Below are 18,279 nucleotides of genomic sequence, written 5' to 3' on the forward strand. Positions count from 1 at the left end.
TCTGAGAGAGACAACCGCCTGGTTATTCGCGCATGCGCGTGTATCGATGCATCTCGTCTGTTGCTCGTGTCGTCTGCAGTTTATCTGTCAAGTCTGTGTATTTCTCGAGTTTTTTTTCAAAGATACGAATTTTTCTCTTCTAAGATCACATCGTCGACCACCAAGCACGCATGTGTTCCTACGAAAATCAGAGAAATGCACGAATCGCGATTCTAACGTGTTCCTTTGGGAATCGCTTATATTGAATACATTGATGGTTTGTCGACGATCGAAATTAGGTTAAGAGGATGAGGAGCTTCGTCAATATTTTTAAAATATTCTTTGCGTTCTTTTACGATTATGCGCGCGGGTTGTCTTACACGATTACGACGATACTCGTATTATGCTACTGCCTCCATCCAGCGCGTTTCGCCTCCCATTACACCTTCATCAAGACCGAGAACATTTACGACGAGATGGAAAGATCGTACCCGCCGAGGGATAACTCCTGCATGATCTCCGTTAACGGTAGACGGTCCTCCCTGCTCTATCCGGAACAGCATCCTCGGGAGGATCCGTCAGCGATGGCACGACGACTCGGGATACTACCGGGTGGCCAATGGAAACCTCTCAACTGTCACCCGCTCTTCAACGTTGCCATCATATTGCCGTACCGCAACCGGCAGAGTCAGCTTGCTGTCTTCATGAATTACATACATCCGTTCTTGCAAGCACAGAATCTGGACTATCGGATATTCGTCATCGAGCAGAGTCCGATGCGCGAGTTTAATCGCGCCAAGCTCTTTAACGTCGGTTACGCAGAAGCCACCAAGATCAATGACTTTCACTGTTTCATATTCCAAGACGTTGATCTAATACCGCAGAATCCTGACAATATCTACGCGTGCACTAAAATGCCCAGACACATGAGTTCCAGTGTAAATACTTTCCGATATAATTTACCTTACACAGGCTTGTTTGGGGGTGCAATAGCATTAACGAGAAAACAATTCGAAAGAGTGAATGGATTTTCCAATGTTTTCTACGGTTGGGGTGGAGAAGATGATGACTTTTACAGTCGTTTACAGTCCAGAGGTTTTCAGGTTTGATCAATGTAACATAGTATATAATCGTGTGATGAGATAGATTTATACAAGTTATTTACATACTGATTTTGTTTGACAGATTACACGCTTTGGACCTGATGTGGCGCAGTATTATATGCTAACACATAAAAAGGAACCTCCTAGTACTGCAAGATTTGCAAATTTAGAGAATGGTGCTCGCAGGTATGATACTGATGGACTTAGCAATTTGGAATACAGAGTTTTAAACCATCAATTGCGACCATTATACTCTTGGATTTTAGCCGATGTGTAATTTTTATAAGTTTTTTTTTTTTATCTAAATATGTATTGCACATATCTTCTATAAATTAGCTATAACAATTAGTTATTACAATAGCATACTGTTATTTTCTCTGGTAGCATCAAAAAAGTTTTATCTTATACAAAGTACATTTAATGAACAAATATAATTGCTGGTATGCTGTGATAGAACATATTATGATTAAATCTTACAATATTTAGTGATTATTAAAATAGTACTGCAATTTTGTGTATTAGAATTTGAAATATTGACAATTATTTTTTATAATCATAATAATGCTTTTTTAATAGCATTAGTATTGTAATTCGTTATTAGTTAACAGTTTATATAAAAGATAATCTAGTTATATAATTGATAAGGGTTAAAGACTGTAATCAGAAAAGCCATTTTTTTACAAATGATTCATCAAAATAAGAAGCAATATCACTTAAAGACATTAACATACTTTCATTATTTAATCTCTTATTTTTTATCATAAAAGAATTATAGCTATTTAATGGTACAAAAATTCATTTTATAATAGACATATAATCAGTATAGAAACAGAATAATTGGTTTTAAGATATGTAATACTTACCTTATACATGCTCAAGAGATTCTCTGGTCTTTATATACTTCTTATCTTATAATAACGAAGTAATTTTTGTACACTGTGTGATTGTTCCTATTTATTTTAGATATAAAATAAATAACCTTCTTCTGTTATAAAACAAAGTTTGATGTAATATTATATAAATATTTAAATATGATTCAATTAGAGAATTTTTTCGAATATTCAATTTACTAGTGATTATAGTAATAACTTGTTACAAATCTTCGCTTTTCTATAAATTGTAAATCATATAATATGAAAATATCAAATATCTTGCTTTGTATCTCTAAATAAAGAGATGATAGTAATAAAATAATTTTATATAATGTGTGTCGTTACAATGAAGTATTATGAAACAATAAAAAACATGTATTAATTTATTATTATTAAATAGTAAAGAGAAAACGACTGTAGAAATGAAACTGTAGATATAAATAAGACAACTAGTATTATTGTATACCGGTATTGATCTACATTTTGTGAATATTACAAAAAAAATAATAATTACATATAAGAATATTTAAAATAATGGAGTATAAAATTGTATTGTTTTACTAAGCTTAAAGTATTATTCTAAAAAAAAAAAAAAAAAAAAAAAAGAAAAAAATAATATTTAACATTTTAACATTCTAGTGTGTTCTACTTTTCTGACTTTTGTGAAAGTATTTATTGTAGTGTATATTATATATAACATATATACACACTCTATTAAGAACATATCTCTATTTCTATTCCAAATATATTTCCTCATCGTATTCAAGATTTGTAATAACCCCAAAAGATATTAATATAGGTGATTAAATATTATAAACTATATGTTAAAAAATATCTTGATATATATATATATATATATTTCTGTAGATAATTTCACTAAAACCACTAAATCGAGTTGTTTCTTTTAATATACTCTCTGACAAACTTTATGATTCAGTATACTCTTTACTCTTTATTGCTCATATTGTGTTACTCGATCATAACTGTTCCTAAAAAAAAAAAAAAAAAGATTTTGAATGAGAATGATAATCTAGTCAGACAAGAACATAAGTTAGAAAATTTAACATGTATAAAAAATATTCCGTTTCCAATATGCGAGCAATAATATATGTCGCATGTACATTTATTAATTCTCCTTGATGTTATTAAATACATGAATCCCGCTCAATAATTTTAGAAAAATGGCAATAAATTGTAAGAATGACGTTAGAAATGTGTATATATATATGACAAGTGTAAAATGCATTATCTCCAAAAATGACAAAATTATAATAAAAAGAAAAAGAAAAAAAAATGTATGTATACGTGAATAAATGTAATGTCAAAAAATATCTTTATATTCAGTTTGATATAATTAAATTGAAGGAATTTATTATATTTCATTATGATATAATAAATATAAGCTGCATTAATAAAGATAAATTGAAATATTTTGAATAACAGAGGAACAGGTCATGTGTATTTTTTTCACAGAAGCATCATGAAATTAACATAGTATTTTTGCGAAGCAAGCCATATTATTTCGTTTCATGAATATATTAAAAAAGTACGAGTATTTCTAATAATGTATAACAAATATTCATATTAAAGTGATACTGTTCATACAACTCGTTTGTTAGATCAATGAATATTTTATTATGCTTCAAAATATTTAACTTGTGATGTTCTGTATTGCTTACATCTATAAAGAGAATTTTTCATGATTAGATTCGTTCGCCAATTCAATTTTTTTATCAATGTACTTATGATGTACTTAACTGTACATATTTTATTCTTGGCAAAGAACATTATTGCATTGAACAATGATATAACAACTCATAATTGACTATTTCAACAGAGTATTCTTTTTTTTCTATAAAAATCACAATTTTTGAAAAAATCAAATAATACAATTAAAAGGCTTAAAAGAAGAGAGTTACTCTTTTTTTCGCAAATGTGATACTGCTGTTACATAAATAAAAATAAAAAAATGGCATATGTGTGTGTGTATATGTATGAATCTTTGACAACACATTGTATTTTTATATATTACAAAAAAAGAAATGTGTACAATATGCCTTAGTTTGAAGCATATGAAAACAGAACTTTATACGAGGATGTATGAAGTGCATATATATTGCATAAAGTATACACAGTTTCAAGAATTCCTATCACTGTGCAATTATTGTAACTACAATATTCGAATGATAACAATACGAGCGTGTATAATTACGTGTCTATGGAAAATCGAGTACGTTGTATACTTATGTATATATAAAACCTATTATAATGTGTGTTATATATACTTTACCTATTACGTGTCAGACAATTCTTGATATCGTGCGTACATCATCTTTTTTACGCAATCCTTATAAGTATCGCCTGGTAGTGCGCTATACGACGAAGTCTTCGCTCCTAATCCAGCCGTAGGGACGCGCCTCTCGGCTTCGATAATACTCGTTCTACCTTGATTAGATTTTCCCAAGCCCATCCCTTCACTCCAACCCATTTTTTGCAGTAATTTATTGCCAACGTTGTCTGATCCGATACCGGCTCGCGTAGGTTCCTCGTAAGACACTGACATCTCCTCCACTCTGGTTTTCAAGTATTTCTCTTTCAATTTATTGGGTTGCGGTGGTTCGGGTTCGCCATACTTGGCCCGCCTTTCCTTAGCGCGGTCTCTATATTTATTGTTCCTTTGCTGTGGATCGTTAGGATCTAGACCACGTACTTGATACCAATTTTCTAGATTTTGCTTGTGCAGATCAGACAGTTGTTGATGCCGGAGTAACGCCTCTTTACTCGGAAACTGTCGTTTACAGAGTAGACATGCCAGCTTACTCCAATCAGTATGCTGTTTCTCTTCCTGTTGCACATCTTCTATCTCCTCCTCCGTATCGCTACCGCCACCGTAAGCGGCTACCAATCCATTATTACTTTGATCCTCATCCTCGTGATAAGGAGTCGCAATAGTTTTCTTTTCCAGAATAGCGTATCCTGCGTCCGCTGCACCGCTCCCACCGATACCCTGACTGCCGTCCGCACCGGCAAATTCTGAATTCCAATTATTCTTGGCGTTTTCCTTTTTCTGATTTAATGTTTTAGCCCAACGTTCCATATCTTTTGCTATCTTCTTTGCTACTTTCACTTTATCCTGCTTAGTATCTTTTTTTTTATTCTCATCCTCTTTCGACGCCTCTTGAGTCACGTTAGCGGCTGATGAAGTCGTAGCCTGATTGCTGATCGTGCTCGCGGAATCTGTACCGCTTGCCGTCGCTGTTATTGTACTTGCAGCGCCCTGCGTCGTACTCGCAGTAGTCTATAAAACGAAAATGTGTTTTGCATTAGTAATATTTTAAACTAACTTATGACATGTGAATCTTTTCTTAAAGATTTTACCTTAGCTGGTTGATAAGAGAATGATTCGGCATCCCAATAAAGAAACTGTTGTGTATGACTGTTGTAATAATATTGCGAATTCGGATCGTAATATAACCCGGTACTAGGATCATAATAGTAACCAGATGATTCGTCATAATGGTAAGTGCTGACGTCCGGTACAGCTGAAATAATAATTATGAACAATTAGGTTTTATAGAGCTCAATTATCTAAAATAAATTTAAATAATAATATTATTCTTGAGAAAACTCACAGTATACTTTTCCATCGCTGGAATGTGCAGGAACTCTCCCACTCGCTAACGTTGTACTAGATGGTGCTGTAGGAGTCGGTCGTCCCTTCACGTCATCAGCATCGCCTCCTAATTTTCTGGACGCCTGCAATTGTTGTATAGCGGACTGTGCCACTGCCGCGGCCGCGTTTACTCTATCTGTCTGATTCAGAGATGGCAATGTGATTGCCGAACCCTGCATTATCTGATTCTGATAGTACTGCGTATAATACTGAAGATAATGGGCCTTTTGTGCAGGCGTTTTGGCATACAAATTGGCACTGTATTCGGCCAATTGGGCGACGTCATCGAGGGTATATCTCTGCGGTTGGGTATCGTTGGACTTCCATGCGTTCGCGTTATTAATCTGATGAAGCTTACAATACGTTATCTCAACCTTTCTACCATCGACTACCAGTCCTTGCTTCGTGAGTGCAGTATGCAAATACATTGCATCTACTACGTTGCCCATCTCCAAATAGCATACCCCGCGAGATGTATTTGTAAGAGAGTCGCGACCGATGCGAATACTGCGTATCGGCATTGATGACAGATTCTTCATCGCTTGTAGAACGGAATCCTCGGTCGTTAATACGTCTAATCCCCGTAGAAGTACGGTGTTCGTGGGATGTGGGCTGATTTCGTCACTGCCTTCTCCGCCTTCCTCGCTCTCCGCTCGCGAAGCGGAACATTTGAAGCAAGTCTCGCGCCGTTTAAAATTGTGTGCTCCACACTGTACGTATAATGAATGTATTGTTATTCGTGAATATGTATATTTCTACAGAAGAGACAGAAACAAAGCGATATAACAAGAAACAAACCTTAACACAGTGCCAATCCTGCGTATTCTTAGCTGGCGGTTTATCCACATGACATTCTTTCGGTATACTGTATTGCATCAATGCACGATACTGGTCCTGCAGCATCAGCACTCCCTGAAACAGAGAATTTCAGTGTTATCCCGTCCAACGTCTTCCTAAGGCCTCTTGTTTTTCCCGTAAACTTCCTTCTTGGTTGACGAAATATTATAGTTTTTTACTTCATAGCTTTCTGTCGCGAGCGAACAAAGCCTCGTTGGCTTATTAACGTGGGCCATTCCACACCGTTTGCAGACCGAATTACTTTATCATGCGCGATTCATATAAATAATTGTAATATTTGAATTTCCGTAAGAAAGTGCAAGCAAGCAACATGACGCGCGATCACTTGCATATGTAAATACTTTATGTAAATAAAAAAATTCGTGCATAATCTCTATAAAAACTTCGAGAACATTATTAATAATCGCATCAGGAATCAAGCGAAATGGAAGAAGCAAAGATACAAATAATATGACAGAAAAGCGGATGACGCGATTAGCATAAAAATCATGATTTTGAAATTAATCTATCACATGCCCGAATACAATGCGCGATCAAAATGCGATATAAGACGACTGGAATGACCCTTTTCTTCGTAATGTTAGTTGATGAAGTCTTTTATGATAAGGGACAAGTAAAAGCACGCGACGCGGCCAAAAATCCCTCAGTAAACTTATAATTGCGCGAATATTGCGAGCGAGTTAAGAAAAAGTCTGCAAAATATGTGGGGGATTCCTAGATAAATAATTAGATACGGTAGAGTTAGCTTTACAGGTGCACAGCCGTGGCCAGGGGAGGGCCAGAGGGCTGCGTTACCGTGCCTTGCCGCCACGGGGCAGTCGGTGGCACGCGTGCGACAACGCATCGGTTGGGTATCTGGACCGAACTTCGTTCTACCTGTTTCATCTCCATCCACCGTGCGGCCTCCTGAGTCGCGTTAAACTCGACGAATGCAAAACCTCGCGAAGCACCTATACAGAGCAAATACACACATATCCAGAGTTAATCCACGTTTTTGCCTGGGGGTCTCTACTCTGAGAGGGCAGGCAATCACAGCACCAACCATTGTGACAGACCGACTTTCAAACGAAGTGTGTCTCTTCGCTTCGTCGCTCGCTTTCATTTTCCATTTTACCTATATCTCAGCAGAACGAATCCCGTGCGAGAGACCGCAGTTCATCGATTTCGTGTGTGAACCGGTAGTATATATAATTTAACGTTACGGAGAATTTTTCAAACGTCAAACCTAGCTGAGGCAAAATTTATTGATCTTTCTTTTTTATCCTTTTATTACACAAACGAACGAGACCGATGTAGAGACTTTTGTGAACAAAATGATGTTGATAATTAAAATCGCGATCCCGGATACATATTAATTTTATTTATATACCGTAATCTGTTGTAGTAAATCAAATTAAAGCTTAATAATAAAGATATTATTTTAATAGCAATATGAGAAATAATTTTCTTTCTACTTGAAATATGGAGATTTAGAGTTAAGGATAAGAAAAATTTGTAAATTTGTCTATCAAATATTGATTTCCTTGATAAAATGTATACTTTTATTTTCTAAACTTATTTTTTCTTTTAGGATTTTCTTCATATTGCAAAAGAAATAAAAAAAATAGATGTATTACTATTAAAATAACATCTTCAGATATAACGTCTGAAAGTAAAAGGGTACTCTAATTGAAGAATTGATTGTTATGTATCCCTATAATTATATTACTACAAGTTATATTATCTTACGTATAACAATTAAGATTTTTTCATTAAAGAGTGTAACAAAAGTGATATTTTTCGTTGGTTGGTAGATATAATTTAAAATTATATACACACTATATATATATATATATATATATATATATATATATATATATATATATATATATATGTACTGTGCATCTTTTTTTGCAAAAGTCTAGCAATAAGATTCTCTCTTCAAAATTTCTCTCACATATTTTTTTTGTAACTTACCTTTTATCAAAAATAAATAAATAGTCGATAGTCAAATCAATAAAATTTTGAGATATATGATTGGTACTACAATATTATAAACAAAAATTCTTAAAATTAAATAAATAGTCATTTTTGCAAGAAATTCATTGAAATTTTATGTATGATTTTAATCATAAATCGCTCATAATGAATAATAATATTATAACAGTCCAGTTCATATGCATGATTATTACATCATAAGGATGTATTAAAATTGTTAATATAATGTAATAATTACCTGTATCTTTTTTTCGAATCAATCTGATGTCCTTAGGCATGAGACCACAATTGAGGATATCTTGCCGCACCTGTGATATACATATCATAATAATAATGATGTCATGTTTTATAATGCTGACTCAATGAGTGGCCACTATATATAGTAGACCACAAAGTTGACAACCTACGTCATTTTCAGTAATATGTTGAGCAAGCCCACGTATCATTATGGTGTTGTTGGGCGATTGTGATTTGTAGTGAATTCCTTCCATAGACGAGTTATAGGCACGACCATGATCGTGTTCAAAGTCCAAACTTTCTCGACTATGATCATCGTCACGATCACGATCCCGATCCTCCCGTTTTCCCCTACGATCCCTATCTCTATCCCGGTCTCTGTCACGTCTAGAACGATCTCTATCTCTGTCTCTGTCCCTATCTCTATCTCTGTCCCGTTCTACAGAGTCTCTGTCTCTTTGTCTCCCGTAACGATCTTCGCGGTCCCTATAACTGCGATCTCGATCGTCTCTACTACGATCTCTTCTATCCCTTGAACGATCTCTTTCACGATCTCTGTCTCTTCCACGATGATTTCTATAGTCTGGACTACGATGATCTCTGTCACGATGATCAACATCTCGATGTTCTGAATACTCTGGTGATCTGTTACTTCCATAATCATTGCGATAATCATAATCAGAATTGTGACTTCTTCTTTCTGGCCCATAGCCAGGCTCCCATGGATCAATGCTATTGCTGTACATGCTGTTTGAGCATTTATTCAACTTCTGCAAAACAAAAAAAAAAAATTTTTTACATTTTTTCAATAATCATAAAAAAATTTTTGTTTTGTATGCATATATAAGCTATATAGAATATATTCTGAACATATAATATAAAATAATAGTCAGCAGTTTTATATTTAATAATATGTCAAGGAACTGATTATATGTAATATTATATATATATATATAGATGTAATATCAATTTCAATTCTATTATTTTTTTCATAACAATATTGTTTTCTATATAAAAAATATATTTTTCTTCTAATATATTATGAATGTAAAAATTTAAATTATATATTCATTACATATATGTATGTATATATGTATCTATATACACATATATGTGTACAATATTTAAATTCTCTATTTTATGTATCAATGTTCATTAAGGTTTAATATATTTCTTTTAATGTTACAAATATTTTGATCAATTGTTTAATTAACTAAAAGAGTAAAGATTTCTTTATACTGAATAAAGCAAACAATTTGAAACATTTATAGAGTATACTTGTAAGCTGAATAATATATATTCTCCCACTCCTCCTATTATTTAATACATATTATTAAAATATATTGTAGTTTTTAAAAGTAATAATTTTAGAAAGATAAATATATAATAATAACATAAGATTAGTGAAAATGTCCTATGTATATTGCTATGTGTTAAGTCTACAATAAGAAAATATATAAATATTGATGTTTTTCTTATTAAGAAAAATATTTTGATCTTTCAAAAATTTGAATCCATTTCAAATTTTTTCTCCAACAATCTTATTTGTTCCTAAACAGTAAAGAAAAAAAAAATCGATTCTATGCAGCAATTTTTATATGCACCATGATAGCAATGCGCTTTACAATGCATCCAACGCGGTATTCTATGAAGGGGGCAAGAAAAGCGATATATCTACAATGAATTGCGAGTATCGGACTTTCTAACTGTAAAAGTCGTATGCGTCTCTCAAGTATAAAAATAATAAATACTTGAAGCGTGCATGTCGGCAAAGCCATGACGCGCGGAATTTCTGTCGCGACCAGAGAGATGCGAAGTGTCGTAGCGTTGATGAATAAACGTTACCCTTTGCAATGATTCGTTGCTCCAGCGTGATATCCAACTCCCAACGACCAGAGAAAAACTCACAACGGTCGGCGTTCGCTATTTTACTGAAAAAGCACGTTGAACTGCCAAAAAATAACACAATCCACACAATGGCGTTGTCAAGCTCCTTGTTCGATCCGTAAAATATGGCGATTCCGCGAAGAACGAGTCGAAACTCATTACGTGTACCTTGAGCTTTGATTACAAAACTAATATTGAACCGCATATAACCATGAGTTGTTAAAGATTCAGCACGCGCATGCGTAATTTTGCTACTAGCCACGCGGCAGCCAATCATCTTCTATTACATAGCATTGCTTTCGAAAAAGCGATGAGCCGATTGGTCACTGAGTAAGGATCATACCACAGTTTACTCATACATTGTTTATGTGGACGACTCGTTCTCGGGTGTATCTACATCGATTTTATACACCGAGTTACGAGATACAGCGCCTTCTCATGACACATAGGATCTTTACAATTTTCCTTTCGTGGGTCGTCCTGTTTCACCGTTTCGTCGGCTTCACTCGATAAATTGCTCGAAAAATGGCTACTCGTCTACTAAAAATTAGTAGCGCTCTGCGCACATATACTAATAAAACCAGCCTTGTAAAGGTAAAACCGATTACATTTCACGATATGCAGTCATAGTGATTGTGATACCGGTTTTAACTTCACAACCAATTTATTTTTAATTTTTATTCGTAAAAATTTGTCATTTTCGTAAGGTCCTTACGTAATAAGAGTAAAATATTAGTTTTAGGGCATTTATGGTGTGAAAATAATGTGACTGTCTGACAGTACAAATTATTTATGACGAGACGAAATAAAAAGTGAAAAAGCTCGATACGCTTTCGAATGCTTATATTTCTAACCTCAATAATACTAAACTCAATGTTGACTTTGTTATACCTTTGACAGGTGTGATTTAACATGTATGCACTATGAAAAAGAATATTTAACAATATATATACATTTTGTCATTAATTATTTAGAAATACTTGAGAAAAATAACGTTCATAGAAATTTGAGATCCATGACATGTCATAATTAACAATTTAGATGTACAGATTTATTATTTAATAAATTTCTTTATGATTAAAGCTGAATGTTTGTGATACACTTACTTATTATATTTTTGATTTAAAATTGATTGCATATTACTTAGAATTTGTTGATAACTTTGTCAACTAGATACCAAAACAATGGCAGTCAACTGCTGCTTCTCTGAAAGAAACCCTTATCAATCAACCAGCTACGAGAGTTACAACTTTAGATAATGGAATGAGAGTTGCTAGTGAAGATAGCGGAGCTGCGACAGCTACTGTTGGTCTTTGGATAGATTCTGGAAGTCGATATGAAACTGATGATAACAATGGTGTTGCTCATTTTATGGAACACATGGCTTTTAAGGTATATTAATTAGTATTATTAATAAAGAATAGTAATTATAAAGCTTGTGGTATAATAAATTTTTTAAAACTTTACACCTTGCAATTTGAAATAGAACATTTGTGTTTTGATACAATATAACTACAATGTATTACATATGTGATAAATGTTTTAAATAACTTTTATAAATTATAGATGTAATTTATTATAACTATATATATATATATATATATATATATATATATATATATATATATATATATATATCTAATAAACTATCTATTACTATGTTTTCTACTAATACTAATAAACTTTTTTTTTATAGGGTACTGCCAAACGTTCTCAAACTGATTTAGAATTGGAAATAGAGAATATGGGAGCTCATTTGAATGCTTACACAAGTCGAGAACAAACTGTATTTTATGCAAAATGCTTGTCACAAGATGTACCAAAAGCTATTGAAATTCTCAGTGATATTATTAAAAATTCTAAGCTGGGTGAAAATGAGATTGAAAGAGAACGAGGCGTTATTTTACGTGAAATGCAAGAGGTTGAAACAAATTTGCAAGAGGTTGTATTTGATCACTTACATGCTGCTGCTTATCAAGGTACATCCTTGGGACGAACGATATTGGGGCCTACTAAAAATATCAAAAGTATTTCACGAGACGATCTTGTCAACTATGTGAAAACTCATTATGGACCACCTAGGTAAAATCCTGTCATCAAGAATTTTAGTTTATATATTTAAAATTCCAGTAATATTTCAAAAATCAAGTTATTTTCTCTCTTTAGATTTGTACTAGCTGGTGCTGGTGGTGTAGATCACAATCAATTAATCGAACTTGCTAATAAGCATTTTGGTCAAATGACAGGACCAGATTATGATAATATTCCAGACTATATTAAATCCTGCCGTTATACTGGCTCTGAAATAAGAGTTCGCGATGATTCGATCCCTCTTGCGCATATCGCGATTGCTGTTGAGGGTATTTAGAATCATTTAATTAAGATAATTCAAAATAAACTAGTTGTAATAGTTTACGCAATGTAATTAATAAATATTATGCTCAAAGGTGCTGGATGGGCTGAAGCAGACAACATTCCTCTTATGGTCGCCAATACTCTTATAGGAGCGTGGGATCGTAGCCAAGGAGGAGGTGTAAATAATGCAAGCAATCTAGCTAAAGCTTGTGCAGAAAATGGCTTATGTCATAGTTACCAGAGTTTTAACACATGTTACAAGGTACTTGTATATAAATATTAATTGTTTTATATATAAAATAACACGTTCTTATAACAATCAATGTATGTGTGAATTGTAATTTTAATACATTAATATTTTTTAATTATATAGGATACAGGACTTTGGGGTATATATTTCGTTTGTGATCCTATGCAATGTGATGATATGACATCACACGTTCAACATGAATGGATGAAATTATGCACATCGGTTACTGAGAAAGATGTAGCGCGTGCAAAGAATATTCTTAAGACTAACATGTTTTTACAATTGGATGGTACTACCGCTATTTGTGAAGATATTGGCCGTCAAATATTATGTTACAATCGCCGTATTCCACTTCACGAACTTGAGACGAGAATAGATGTATGTAGCTTCAATTATATATATGTTTAAAAATTTTCTTGTCATAAATTTTTATTCAATTTATTTAATTCAATATTTTTTTTTGCTTGCTTATATGTGTAATATATCGAAAATGTTTATAATATAAAATAGATATAAGATCTTTCTTACAAGATTTTCTCATTCTTTTCAGAACACATAATACATTAATGTGTGTATTTCTTTTCAGAGTGTAACTGCTGAAACTATTCAAAATGTTGGTATGAAGTATATTTTTGATCACTGTCCAGTAATTGCAGCAGTTGGCCCTGTCGAAAATCTGCCAGATTATAATAATATTCGTGGAGCTATGTATTGGCTTAGGGTGTAATCATTTTAAGTCATTTTAGCACATCAAGTAGAAGTAAAAAATTATGATACACATAAGTCTGCCAACTGACAAAAATACCCATGTAAATTAATATTTGTGTTGTAAGTATAATTTCTAATAATAATGTTAATACTGTCGCCCAATAAAGATTGTAGTTTTAATTTGTCATACATTTACGAAACAAATGTTCGTTGATGTATACTACCTGGTTAAAATAAATGGTCGAAAATACATTTTGATTAATCTCTTAATATTATATATAATTTATAAAAAATTAAATGTAAAAAATCAATATGCATATTTATAGCATTCTTCATTTCAACTATTAATAATAAAAGTTACAGTATATATATATATATTTTTTTTTTCTTCTTTATTCTAAATTTATTATATTCAAAGCACACAAATTTATGTACATTGTAAAATAATATATGATAAATTATATTTTAATAAATAAAATACATTTTAATTCTTATTTATATAGTCTTTTATTCTTATTTATTATAAAAAATATATTTTAATTCTTATTTTCTTTATTTGAAATTTATACAATTTTAATCGCGTTTTATTAATATTAATAAATATTAATAAGTATAAATCAAAATATTAAAAATTTAATAAATATTAAATAATTAGTAATAAAGAAGAGAAAAAATAATTTTCATTTAAATGTAATTTTATTTAATCTCTATTAATTAAAAAGTGTGATATATATAAACAACATAGATAACTAATAATATTTTTTATTTACATAATACATATACAATATATGTTGTCATGAATCTTGCAGTAATAAATATAAAGAAAATGGAATATTCCAATTAATCTTTGTACTTTTTTGGACTGTATTTGATGTGGACAGTATTGTTATGTATAATATTAAATATGCATTATTTTAAATATGCTAAAAATAAAACCTTAAATACAGGCATAAATTTCAACTATATATCATATATTTAATTTTCTATTCAATCAAACTCAACAAATATAGAAATAAAGACAAAATAAAACATTAATATCACTATTAACGAAACAAACTAGAGTGGAAAAGTCTAACAATAAGCCAAATAAACTAGCGAAAATAAAGTATGAGAGATTAAATTTCTGTACTTAAGGATTAAATCCTAAAATTACAAAATATTTACATTCATCTATTTATATAATGTATAATATAAAAGATACTTAATATTATTTATTAGTATAATAAGCTTTGGCATAAATGATATTTTTCAGATCTGAGATGGATCCCTATTATATATGTAGATCATAGGAAGATATATAATGTAAATTTCTGTCATCTTTTCTTGTACATTAATTTTATATTAAAATCGTTATTTTTATTCTTAAATATTGATTGATGGATAAATTTGTTATATAAATAAACATAAAGTTGGTAACAAAAATGTTGAAAATATAAACTTTAGTATAGAAACGACTTTCTATATATATTTACGAAAATTTGCTCACAAGGTTCTTCAAATATTAAATATTTAATTTATAATAATCATAAATGAATAATAATAGCAAGCTACTTTTAATTCTATTTTTAATATATAAATTGATTATATAGATCTAAATGAGAGATTTATATATGATTCAGCAACTATATTTAAAATGTGTTAATTATTAAATGCATTGCAACTTTTCTATCTTATTAAACTTTTCAAATTTTTTATAATTAATAAAAAGAGTTACAGTATTATATTTAGTAAAAAAAAGAAAAAGAATGTATTAGATTATGTTTGATTCAAATAAGATTCAAATCAAATTTGACTAGAAATGTAAAATTTTGACGAAAGTTAAACATTTAAATCTCAGCAAAGAAATATTTGAGATTTGTCCTTCAATTACAATATCTAAATAATTTATTGGATTTAGTATATTACTAATTGTTATAATTTTTAAAAGAATTATACAAAATATAATAAGAAAAATTCGCGAAATATTGTTTGCCTATTCTTTTAGTATTACAACACTTATGTTGTATGTTAATGTTATATGTTTATAATTATATATAATTGTAAATATATATTTATATATTAGAATAAAAATGTTGTAAGATAAGCCTAACTACTTTCTTGAAAAAAGAAGACTATTTTCTTTTGAATTTAAATCTATTTTAATGTGACAATTTTTTAAAATATTTAAAGATATATAAACTTTTATATATTGCGTTATTGTAATAATTATTTTTAATCTAAATTGCAAGTAATATAAAGATGAATAAAATGTCACTATTAATATAATATCATGTATCTTGAACTACTGTCAAATTAGCTCTTATTAATGAAAAATGTTATTTGTCTTAAGACAAATTTTAAAACATTTTTAAAATGTTATTAAAGAATATCTATGAAGTAAATTATTTTCATAAAAATGTGTACAATTCAAAAAATGTCAAGCTATATAATCTATTCTTATATAACTAAATCTTATGTATATGCTTAGAGATTCTACTATTTTACCGTAAATTGTATAATTAGTTTTGTTTTTATTAGACGAGTAAATATAAAATAACTATCTACTTTGATTGTTTGATGGTACTGTGCTTTGAGTAGGGGAAACACTATCCTTACAAACTTTGGCAGTCATTTCAGCTAATGGTTCTAACTCTTTAGAATTAATTAATTCAAACTCTGTTACAAAGTAATAGAAATGCTTGTAACATGTATTCACATGTGCTTCCTAAAATAATAGTGATACATAGTTAGTCAAAGATTTATATGTAATGTAGTAAAATACTAAAATTACTTTAAGAAATACTTACTGCTCCTATCGCTACAATACGGTCAAAATGATGGATATATACATGAACAAAAACTCTAAAGAGACGTGTTAAAATTTTTCTGCATAATGGTATAAATGTTTTAGGAAATGGCACATCTGCAATAAAAAAAAACATGTCTTCTTTATATATCTTCTTTATATGTTCTTTATATATCTTCTTTATATGACAAAGATTACTTACTATTAAACAATGTTATAAATATAAGATAAATGTAATAACCTGTTGATACTGGAAAAACTGTTTCATTGTTAATTTGAGCTTCAATCCAATCCATAAGAAGAGTAACATATTGTGGTGCTGGTAATGCTGTTGGTTTTTTATATTTTTCACCATCTGCCCACAAATATTCAAAACGTGCTCCACCACTCATTGTTGGACATGATGCTGAATCACAATACTCTGATACAGTCCCATATATAAGATTTATTCTATTAAAGAAGTCCACAACTAGAAAAAGAAAAAGTAAATAATTATTTATTATTGCCATTATTTCAATATATAAATGAAAAATGGTAGTGAAGCAAGATATTTTTTTAATCAAATGTAATATAATGTGAGAATAAGTAATATACAAATGCATTTCCAAATATTTTTACAATATACAAAACTTATTATATATAATAATAGCAAATCTTTATATTATTATTAAATATTTCATGTACCATGAACAGCGATCCAATCGTTTAAATCTTCTCCAGCAGGTAATTTTACAACAGCTCTTAAATTGATACCAGAATTAAGGGAAGCTTGTGCTTGTTTATGTAAAGAATAACGTAACGTTCCATGAGCAAATTTCTTCTTCGGTCTAAATGTCTGAAATTAAAATATATATGAATATCTAAATACATATAGATTGTGTACATACAAATATATTTCTAATATTTATATGATATAAAAATAAAAATGGATTTCTTTTGTATTTTTAAAGTACATTTTGTAATATGTATTATATATCGCAAACAACAAATAATATCATAGAGACAATTATGACCCATATAGGTTGTTACAAGATGTAAGAAATCAATATTTTAGATTAGCTTATCTTATATCTAATTGTTTAATTAATTAATAACTACCTCTACCTTTCCTTTTTGGAAGAATTCTATAAAACCACTTAATGTAGTCATTGCGTATAAAAATTGTATATTATTCTCTCACTTATATTATTATAAAAAATCCAAAAAGACCGGCAGACACACGCGTTTAGCATGCACTTGGCACAATTATAACACAGCTTCAAATGTTCATAACATTATATTCGTTTGCATCTACGAAAAAGCTAAAAATAAAAATCTTTTTCACAAACTGTTCAAGCACGTAAGCAAAAATATATAACAAGATTATTTATTAAAATTATTTATTCGAAACTATTTGTGTTATGTATAATAAAAACTCCAACGCATTTCACTCTTGTTTTACACTGAAGACAATAAATTTTTAACAGCGTCGTGTATATTATAAAATCTGACTGAAAATGCGAAAGAATTATTTACGACTTTGACTCGCGTGCTTTTACCAAACTCGGTTCTCGGTTGCCTGCACCTGACCACACCTGATCACACTTTGGTGCATA

At 30.6% G+C, this 18,279-nt stretch overlaps 4 protein-coding genes across 9 annotated transcripts; 2 read left to right on the forward strand and 2 right to left on the reverse strand.

Annotated features, from left to right (window-relative positions):
- Positions 1–46: 46 nt before the first annotated feature.
- On the forward strand, positions 47–1,359 carry LOC140667504 (beta-1,4-N-acetylgalactosaminyltransferase bre-4). The gene is made up of 2 exons (XM_072895527.1): positions 47–1,082; positions 1,165–1,359. The coding sequence occupies exons 1-2, from the start codon at positions 288–290 to the stop codon at positions 1,357–1,359; spliced, it is 990 nt and encodes a 329-aa protein (XP_072751628.1). The 5' UTR covers positions 47–287.
- On the reverse strand, positions 1,162–10,750 carry LOC140667502 (RNA-binding protein 5). 2 transcript variants are annotated; one of them, XM_072895525.1, is made up of 9 exons: positions 10,545–10,750; positions 8,870–9,469; positions 8,701–8,770; positions 7,362–7,435; positions 6,426–6,539; positions 5,587–6,337; positions 5,333–5,496; positions 4,245–5,252; positions 1,162–2,943 (listed from the first exon to the last, which is right to left on the reverse strand). In XM_072895525.1, exons 2-8 carry the CDS (start codon positions 9,443–9,445, stop codon positions 4,248–4,250), a joined length of 2,754 nt encoding a protein of 917 aa, XP_072751626.1. In that variant the 5' UTR covers positions 9,446–9,469; positions 10,545–10,750; the 3' UTR covers positions 1,162–2,943; positions 4,245–4,247. The 2 variants fall into 2 exon arrangements, with proteins under 2 accessions (XP_072751626.1, XP_072751625.1); XM_072895524.1 differs by having other exon boundaries at positions 2,850–5,252.
- Positions 10,751–11,020: 270 nt separating this feature from the next.
- Uqcr-c1 (Ubiquinol-cytochrome c reductase core protein 1) lies at positions 11,021–14,065 on the forward strand. The gene is made up of 7 exons (XM_072896326.1): positions 11,021–11,180; positions 11,760–11,978; positions 12,283–12,668; positions 12,753–12,946; positions 13,034–13,203; positions 13,315–13,569; positions 13,778–14,065. The coding sequence occupies exons 1-7, from the start codon at positions 11,112–11,114 to the stop codon at positions 13,916–13,918; spliced, it is 1,434 nt and encodes a 477-aa protein (XP_072752427.1). The 5' UTR covers positions 11,021–11,111; the 3' UTR covers positions 13,919–14,065.
- Positions 14,066–16,160: 2,095 nt separating this feature from the next.
- On the reverse strand, positions 16,161–18,279 carry Mob3 (MOB kinase activator 3). 5 transcript variants are annotated; one of them, XM_072895712.1, is made up of 6 exons: positions 18,200–18,279; positions 17,783–17,985; positions 17,369–17,519; positions 16,926–17,153; positions 16,686–16,801; positions 16,161–16,603 (listed from the first exon to the last, which is right to left on the reverse strand). In XM_072895712.1, the coding sequence occupies exons 2-6, from the start codon at positions 17,831–17,833 to the stop codon at positions 16,436–16,438; spliced, it is 714 nt and encodes a 237-aa protein (XP_072751813.1). In that variant the 5' UTR covers positions 17,834–17,985; positions 18,200–18,279; the 3' UTR covers positions 16,161–16,435. The 5 variants fall into 5 exon arrangements, with proteins under 5 accessions (XP_072751813.1, XP_072751812.1, XP_072751814.1 ...); XM_072895711.1 differs by having other exon boundaries at positions 18,106–18,267; XM_072895713.1 differs by having other exon boundaries at positions 18,223–18,240.

This window comes from Anoplolepis gracilipes, chromosome 7 (assembly GCF_047496725.1).
Source record: "Anoplolepis gracilipes chromosome 7, ASM4749672v1, whole genome shotgun sequence".
NCBI classification, from domain to species: Eukaryota; Metazoa; Arthropoda; class Insecta; order Hymenoptera; family Formicidae; genus Anoplolepis; species Anoplolepis gracilipes.